The sequence below is a fragment of the Protopterus annectens genome, chromosome 2.part0 (assembly GCF_019279795.1).
Source record: "Protopterus annectens isolate FY-2018-M chromosome 2.part0, PAN1.0, whole genome shotgun sequence".
NCBI classification, from domain to species: Eukaryota; Metazoa; Chordata; order Ceratodontiformes; family Protopteridae; genus Protopterus; species Protopterus annectens.
In genome coordinates, this window is record NC_056728.1 from 1,276,931,177 (window position 1) to 1,276,940,881 (window position 9,705).

The 9,705-nt window shown below is 40.3% G+C and overlaps 1 protein-coding gene across 3 annotated transcripts in view; it reads right to left on the reverse strand.

Moving 5' to 3' along the window:
• The window catches only part of FAM13A (family with sequence similarity 13 member A), a 2,572,531-nt gene that overhangs the window by 652,723 nt on the left and 1,910,103 nt on the right, over window positions 1–9,705 (reverse strand). For all 3 annotated transcript variants that reach the window (XM_044061451.1, XM_044061452.1, XM_044061450.1), the window contains one exon: window positions 2,862–3,047. In XM_044061451.1, coding sequence (XP_043917386.1) covers window positions 2,862–3,047 — 186 coding nt within the window. The remainder of the gene's footprint in view (window positions 1–2,861; window positions 3,048–9,705) is intronic.

Sequence of the window (9,705 nt, forward strand, 5' to 3'; positions counted from 1 at the left end):
AAGTTCGACAACTATGGTTCAAAAGGAATATCAAGGCTTTGGTGAAGAGAGGAAGGTTACATTGAAAATACTGAAACTATTAAAGATATAATAGACTTGTGGGGAGATAAATATAAACCCCTTTTCTGTAGTGGTTTGGCCGTCACTAATGTTAGTTTCATTCCACATAATACTAGATTCAGTTTAAGTATGATTATTCCTTATGGTGAAGGTGAAAAGACTCTGAAATCAATAATTAGGAAAAATTGGAATATTTTTAGGGGCAATTTAGAAATATTTAATTTGTTGGGACATGGTCCGCAATTTGTGCACAAAACAGGCAGGAATATATATTTTTTTATAGAGCATAACATCGCACAAAGCCCCCTAGGGTTGACAGGCAAATCGAGATGTGGTGCATGTAAGCAGTGTTTATTTATTTTATATAGTGACACCATACAGGTCCAAGGTAGAACATCACCAGTTATGTTACAGAAAGGGAACTGTAACGCTAGAAGCCTAGTTTAAATCGCTCTTTGTCAAACCTGCAAACATTATTATGCAAGGAAAACAAAGGGCACTAAAATCTAGAATTTATGAACATCAGTACGCTATTTCCAGGTGTAATATTAACAACGCCCTGTACAAACATAAACTCACATGCCAGGAATTCTCAAACTTTAAATTTGGAATCTTGGAAGTAGTTCCCAGAAGTCTTAGAGGTGGTTAGTGGGAGCTTAGTTTAGATTTAAGAGAACTTTACTGTATTATAAGGTTAAATGCCCCTGGCCTTAATGAGCATTTCTCATTTGCACCAGTATTAAAAAGAAAAGCTTTAAAACTTTAAAAGATATATATTTTTAGGGACTTTAATACATGGTTTTTAATATTTTTTTTCTTCATGGATTTTTTTTTAAATATTTTTTTAAAATATTTGGATTACATATGAAGTATATTTTTTGGATTTAATTTATTGATTAATTAATGACAGAGTTATTTAATGGTGACTCCACTTCCTTTTTATTTAGTTCTGATGATGTCCCAGAGTACTGATGGAGGGATGAAACCGCTAAACTTTAATTTTATGGATTTATCGCAATAAAACAACTTTTTAATGACTAATCACGGACTGGATGTGGAGCTTATTGTAAAGTCCTTGTTCGAGCACTGTTTATTTTATAAATTATAGCACTTCTGAAAGACAAGTTAGCCTGAATAATAGCATGGATGTTTATTCCTTATGTTGTCTTGTAAAAACGTAGTCATACTTTTATACCTTTCCTTGCTAAAGGAAGGAAGACACAAAATCCAGGCTGCATCAGAAGTCACAGATATCCTGTGATCTAAAAATAACAAAGTTCTTATGAACAGCCATGTGACTATGAAACCACTTACGAGAACCCATACAGGGCCACACCCACTTTGTTAGGAATTACAGAAGAGAGTACATTGGAAATAACATCAGTACAGCTACTGCTGGTGGTGTGCACTGCAGGGAATACTGGAACAAATTTACATATACAGAGTCATGAAATCCTCAGCCAACTCCTTTGGCTCAACCAGGGCACAGTAACATAGGATCACAGGATGAAACTGGACTCAATGACCTGCAGAATTTCTTGGCTACGACATGTCCCATTGTACAGTATATCCATTTATATGAATAGGTTTTAAGTGCAAGTCAAAGGTCAATCCTGATAAGCTGCATTAGTCTTACAGACATGCTGGTACTGATGTCACATGACTGGAATTCCGACAACCTGCATTCAGAGCAATGCATCAAAACCTGAACCCAAACAACAAAACTGTAATCCGATTAAAACTTAAAGTTAGAATTTCATAAATCCTGTAAATCTTGTCACAGAGCAAAACACTGCACAATGTTAAATAGAAGGTGCTATACTTGTGTGTAATCAAAGTGCAGCTGTAAGTATATGTTACTGTCTTAAGTTTCACGTTTGTTGGAATAAGGTGAACATCTCTGACATAAACCAAGGGGTGTTGAGACACAACATGTTCATCAGACAATTTATGAGAAAAAAAAAACAGAAGCTGTGTTGCATACATAAATAATCCCAATGTTGCATTTCTCTACCTCACACTATTTCTTTTCTCTGTGATTAAGGACGACTTGATGTACAAAGCAGGATCAGAACTTAAGAGCCTTTAAAACCACATTTTCCCCTGTTCACATGCCCAGTGATTACAACTGGTTTTCAATAAAACAGGAGCAGGTAGTGCATATTCTGCACTTTATTAGGATGCAGTATAAGCTATAATATATACATCTATTTTAAAGAGCTCACTTGTATCATTCAAATACTTTACTCAAGAATTCTGGACAAAGGCCCAAAACCAGGGGCAGTTTGTAAACCATACTCTAATTTTAAAGTAGTTCAAGGGAACAGCAGGTTTTCCCATCATCATGCATTCCTTATGAAACTCTGGCATTACTGATTGTTAGTTATCTTACCAAAAAAGATAAAAAAAAAATGAGAAGCAGGGCAAAAATATGTGGCAAAATCACAGAGGTTTGCAGAATTAAGAGGTATGAGTTCACTCACACTGCATTAATGTACTACTTCTATTATTCAGGTAGCCAGTGCACCTGTAAATGAGAATAAACATTACTACAGCTGTGCCATTACCTACTTAATCTGCACATAATGTATCCTTTTCTGCGTCATAAGTTTTGAGACTCTAACTTATGTAAACAGCATTAAAAGAAGTTACATATAAAACACATCAATGCAGATAAAGGGTACAACTACAGCAACATCTAACAAATCAAACCCTTCTCTTAACTTGTGGGTTTGATTAAGCCAGGTTTAAATTTCCCTCATGAGAACATCAATGCAACACGTAAATACTAGTTTCCATACATGTTTTTACTTCTTTTTGCTTCCTCTTGTTCCTTCAGATACCGCCTTCTCTGCCTGGAAGATAAAACTGGAGAAGTAGGAGTGGTTCTGGACTCTGTGTCTTCTGAGTTCTGGCCTCCTATATTGTTCACGTTAAAAAGATGTTGCTCCACTGCCGACCTAATTGTCTTCTCCAAGAAGCTACAACTGTTATTAAGAAACAGACATGAAATTAGCCTTTCTGGAACCTGGTGCTCTAGTTTGAATAGAATAGTGCTAGTTCAAAAGGGGGAAGTGTTTCATTAATATGTTTTAAAGGTATGCACACTAAGGAAAACCATCATGAACACGATCAACAAAGTGTTCACTGGCTAAAATTCACATTGTTAATATTTTAGGCAAAATATATTTGTGTGTATGTGTACTATTTCATAATACATGGAGCAGCTAGTACAATAAGTTAATAACTGCCCTAAGGATATGGCTTAGCATGCAACATAACAGATGAAGTAACTCAAACTCAGAAACCCATATGGACATCATATGCAATCTTGCAAATATCTCTACTTGGAAAATACTTTTGAAGAAGTTTTCTTCAGGCCACCTGGGCTACAAACTAATTTAAATTGGCATGCCCTGTTTTGCTGTCTTCTTAACTTATCTTTTCCGATATTACTAGTGCAACACCAGCATATGATTACGACATTAGATTGAGGCTTTAACAGAACAGAAGCCAGACACAGACTTGCAGCTATTACAAACAGTTAACTACTCAGCTCTTTTTCAGCAGAATCTGACAATCCAAAACACATCCTCATTATCTCTCCATGCAGTGTATATACCAAAAGGATATTACTCTCATATCCTAAAAACTACAGTTATGTGAAACACTCATCATATAGTACAGCTTTGTAAGGATACTTATTACAACACATATAGGAATAACAGAATTACTGCAGGAGAAAAGTTGTAAATATGAAAATGACAAAGCCAGAAAGCCACAGGCAGACAGCAGCTGCCCAGACTAAATTTTTTCAGCAGCAGTTAGAAAGTCCAGAGAGGTACCCGACTGCAGTGTCATGTACTGACCATTAAGGAAAAATGGGCTACAAAGAGCGAGCGGCCTAAGTCTATACCTCTTATTTTTTTTTACGGAGGTTGGAAAAAAAAAAAAATATATATATATATATATATATATATATATATAAATATATATATATATATATATATATATATATATACACACATATATATATATATATATATACACATATATATATATATATATATACACATATATATATATATATATATATATATATATATATACATACACACACACAGACATATATGTATATATCTACACATACACACACACAGATATATACATACATATATATATATATATAGGTCTATATTAGAACACCGAAGTTATAAAACATAGAATGTTCAAATATCGACACCTATCCAGCGAACGCTTAAAATATTGAACATGGTGAACAGCGAATTATTTCCCAGGGAAAAAATTTGCTGTTCCGAAACACATACATACAACACAAGCACACCAAAAAAACAGCAATCCACACACATGCACTTAAAATCCTACATCTACCCCACACTAAACTGTACATACACTACTATCTATCCACTTACCTTAACCCAAACCCTAAGGTCCATCACTATTGCACACTCGCCTCACCCGCTCCCTAACCCTAACTCATCTAACCTGCGCCCTAACCCTCACGTCCACACAATCGCACACTTACCTGAACACGACCTTTAACTTTCCACCACAGTGTTGAAAAAGCACAGTTTTGTACCTACCATAAATGTAGATGTTCGAAGATCCACATTGCTGCAGTCCTTACACTTGGGTAGTCCGCTGTCCTCGGTCGGCCCGAATATCAAAGTATAAGGCTGACGTCGGTCAAGGCGCATTTGACTGACATCAGGACGTCAGGGTACAAATGCGCATGACCGACGTCATATCCTCAGTCTTTTCTTGCCCCAGATGTCAGAAGACCCTAAAAATAAAGGTCAAAACCAAAAGACAGCAAACAAACAACCAACCACCCTGCACTAAAAATATGTACAATATATACAATATACACCATATTGACAACCTAACCCACACAACCGCCTCTAACTACAGAGGGGAAGGAGGGAGGGTAAATTGGACTGCAGCAATGTGGATCTTCGAACATCTACATTTATGGTAGGTACAAAACTGTACTATGTTCTTCATCTCACATTGCTGCAGTCCTTACACTTGGGTAGAATCCCAAAGCAGAGGTAAGGGAGGATGGCCAAACTATAAGGAAGCAGGAGCTGCCAAAATGCCCTGCAAAATAGCAGTGGCAAAACCAGCCCTAGATTTAGAATAAAGTGGTAGGTGATAATGCCTAGAGAAAGTATGCACTGAACTCCAAGTAGCTGCCTCCAAAATATCCTTAGTTGCCACTCCCCTCAAAAAAGCTGTCCAAGTGGCAGTAGCCCTAGTGGATTGAGGCCTAATCCCAGCTGGCATCTCCTTGCCATGATGGGAATAACAGAACGCAATGCAAACCCAATCCACTTAGAAATAGTTTGTTTTGACACAGGCTTGCCCTGAGAACTCAAAGCAAAAGAAACAAATAACTGCTGAGACTGCCTGAACCCTTTAGTTCTGTCCAAATAATATCGCAACTGCCTGTGTACATCTAAAGTGTGCAAAATCTTTTCCCCTTTATTTTGGGGATTTGCATAAAAAGTAGGCAAATGAATAGTTTGGTTTAAAGCCACACTAGAAACCACTTTACGCATAAAGGAAGGATTAGTACGTAAAGATACCCTATCCTTATGGAAAATTAAGAAAGGCTCAACCGCCATAAGGGCCTGCAACTCAGAAACCCTTCTTGCAGAGGTAATGGCCAACAAAAAAGCAGTCTTCCATGATAAATATTTCAACTCGGTAGTAGCTGCAGGCTCAAAGGTTGTAGAGTGAGTTTCTCCAACACAAAATTGAGATCCCAAGCAGGAGTAGGAGCTCTCATTGGGGGTCTTATATTCTTGCCCCTCTAAGAAATTGCTTGAACAAAGGATGAGAAAACAATGGTGGGTCACAATCATAGTGAGCCGAAATTGCTGCAGCATGAACCTTAATAGAAGAGAAGGACAACCCTTTGTCCAGTAACTCAGTAAGATATTGAAGAGCCACACTTAAATTAGGCTCAGAAACATCAAAATCCTTTGCTGCACTCCAAAATAAAAATCTCTTCCATTTATCTGCGTACACTTTCCTTGTACTAGGCCTTCTAGCTTCCAAAATAACATTCAAAACTTGCTGTGGAAGTTGAGACCCACTATGGTTCAAAACAGAATATGCCAGGCTGTTAGGTGAAGAGAGTGAAGCTTGACATTGAGCAAATGACTGTCCTCCTGAGACAACAGGTGTGGAATCAAGGCAAAGGCCATGGAGGCTCCGTACCAGGCTTCTCAGTAATGGGTACCAATGCTGTCGAGGCCAATCTGGAGCTATCAAAATCATCCTTGGCTTGTCCTGTCTGGCCTTTAGTAGTACCTTTGGGAGGAGAGGCAGAGGTGGAAAGGCATACACATGAAGATTGCTCCAATTGAAAGAAAGAGCATCCACTTTCCAAGCTGTGGGATGAAACCTTTGTGCAAAACTTTGGCAGCTGGTGGTTTAGTGGAGAAGCGAACAGATCTATGTCTGGAGTTCCCCATGACACTGTCAATTTCTGAAATACATGAGGATCCAATTTCCACTGTGGGGATCCATAATTTGTCTGCTCAACACATCTGCTAAGGAGTTCTGTGCTCGGCAGAAACCTTGCCTGAAGATTTAGCTGTAAACTGAGAGCAGTCTCCCACAAAATCATTGCTTGCCTGCATAGAGGATAAGAATGTGTTCCCCTTGCTTGTTGATGTACCACATGACAGTTGTGTTGTCTGTTAGAATCAACACCTGCCCTGGAAGAAGTAAATCCTTGAAAGCTATTAATGCAAACTGGACTGCTAACATCTCCTTCAAGTTGATATGTAGATGTTGTAGTCTGGCAGGCCACTTGTCTTGTATCCACTTTCCATTCAGATGAGCTCCCCAAGCTTTGTCTGAGGCATCTGTCGTTAGAATCTGACCGCCTCTGGCCGGGTCACAGAGAGTTCCTTGTTTAGGTGACATTCCTGAGCCCACCACAACAATTCCTTTTGAATGCAAGGTATTATTTGAATGACAGTGTCCAGATCCTGGCAGTGCTGTGTCCATACATTTTGAGATACCATTGTAACTTCCTCATATGCAGTTTGGCATTGGGAAGCACCAGAATACAAGATGCCATGAACCCCAAGGCTTGAAGGACTGTCCTTGCAGTCAGCCTGGACTGATGAGACAATTGATGAAAGTAAAGGGAAAGATTCTTTTGCTTGTCCGGGGTCAAAAAGGCCATCTGGGATGCTGTATTCAGTCTTACACCCAGAAAGCACATGTCCTGAGAGGGTACTAGACTGGACTTTATTTCGTTCACAGAATACCCCAGGCATCTTAGCACTGCTATCACATATTCCAAATGATGAAGAAGCTCGTCCCTTCCTTGAGCCAGAATCAGGCAATCGTCCAAATAAGGATAGATCTGTATACCTTTTAGCCTGAGGAAAGCTATCACTGGAGCCAGAACTTTCGTGAACACTCTGGGCAGTAGATAAGCCAAAGGGCAATGCAGAGAACTGATAATGAGAAGTCCCAGCCTAAAACGCAGATACTTCCTGCAACTCAGTCTGATAGGAACATGAAGGTAAGCCTCCTTGAGATCCAAAGTTACCATCCAATGATCTTTGCCCAGCAGAGGTAAAAGCTGTTGTAACGTCAACATTTTGAACTTGGGAATGTCCAGATAAGTGTTGAGGGTAGATAAATCCAAAATTGGTCTCCACGTGTTCCCTTTCTTTGGTACTAGGAACAGGCGAGAATAAAATCCTAGGCCCACTTCTGGCATAGGGACCAGCTGTATGGCCCCTATTTGAAGCAACAGAGCAATTTGTTTGTGAGCCTCTATTCTTTGCTGAGGAGGAACATCTGGCATGCCTTTGAAAGGAGGCAAGGTATGGAAATAAAACCTGTAACCATGGTGTATGATATCCAATACCCATCTGTCTTGGGTAATTAAACTCCAATTTTCCTTGAAAAGTGCCAACCTTCCTCCCAAAGGTGCTGCCAGACGAGAAGGCTCTGGCAGCTGAAAAGGTAGGTCATTGGGTCTGTTTACGAAAGGACTGACCCCTGCCCTCACCCGAAGACTGTGCATGAGAACTCCCTGTTCTAGGCCTGAAAGAGCCCTGAGCTCTGCCCCTACCACGTCTAGACCTACCCCTAGACTGGGAATCATAAGAAGGATACGTCCACCCCTTGGTAGGCCAATTTCTACTAAACTGGAGGCTGAACCTGCAAAAATCTTTAACAGTCTGCATAGACTTAGCCTTGTCATCCATTTTCGTTAAGACTGCCTCAACAGGAGAACCAAACAACACATCAGATTGTAAAGGAGCATCTAAAATCCTTGTCTTAACATGGTCAGATAAATTCTGATCCCTCAGCCAGGCGTGCCTCGCGAAGAACTGACCCAGTGGCAGCCACCCTAGACGAGGCCTGTACAGCATCAAAACCACATTGCAAAGAATGCTTACCCACCTGTTCAGAAACATGTACTAAATCTTGTAACTCTTTACACTCAATACCTTCCGCCAGAGCATCTACCTTAGACTTCAATTGTGAAAGGAGATAGTTTTGGTATTTCAACATGTGAAACTGGCAATTCAAAGCCCTCATAGCTAGGGTGGAAGAAGTATAAACTTTCTTTTCCCATCTATCCAAAGCCCTGGCCTCTTTATCTGGAGGAACTAGATTTTAGACAACAGAAGCCTTAACACCCTTAGGCCCGTGACTAAGAGTTTCTGGGTCTGCCCTAGGACTCTTAAAAGATACTTATGAGCTTCAGGCACCCTGTAATACCTATCCGGTTTAACAGGAGCAGGAGGCAAAGAATCAGGATTAAGAGAAGCCTCTGCAAAACATCTTCCACCACATCCAGAACAGGAGGTATAGCCAAAGGCCTATGCTGGGGTAAAAACAAAATTCCTAAGCCTTTTCCTGGAATCAGAGAAGTCCTGACCTTCCCACTTAAAATGCTCCTCATGGAATGAAGAGTCTCTGAAAAAGAAAAATCCTCAGGAGGAGAAGCAGAAGGAGTAGAATCATCCACATCAGAATCAGAATAAGGAGAATACTCCTGCAAGTCTTCAGCCGAAGACTCTGAAACATCCAAGCCTGCTCAAAACTCCCTAGGTCAGGTTCCACCCTAGGTCTCTTATCAGGAGGGGGAAAGAACCTCTAATCAAAGTAATCAAATCTTCTGCCATTTTAAGCATATGCTTCTTGGGCACAGTTCCTGAAGAACTAGGGGTGACACCAACTGAAGCTAAACCTGGCCTGCCTCTGGGAGAAGCCTTGGAAACAGAAGGAGAGGGCCTAACCACCTAGGAAGGGAGGGGAGTATAGTAACCTGAGAAGCCCCTTCAGCCTGACCTGCCTCCAGAGGCCACATCCTGCAATAACAAAGTCTCGCTGGGACTCCAAAGAAACCTCCGAGGAACTACCGACTCCACCGACACCTCTAACGAACGGCGTCCGGTACGGACGGTTCTTCTAGCCTAGGCTTAGCTGCTTTGTCCTTGCGCTTCTTGAAGAAGCGTCGGAGCATCCAACGGCATTTTATAATTGCACCGCTTCCAAGACTAACCTGGCACAATCTAACCTTCTCTTTATAGTGCGCTTATTGAATCTAGCACAAGAGCGACACCCAACAACGTCGTG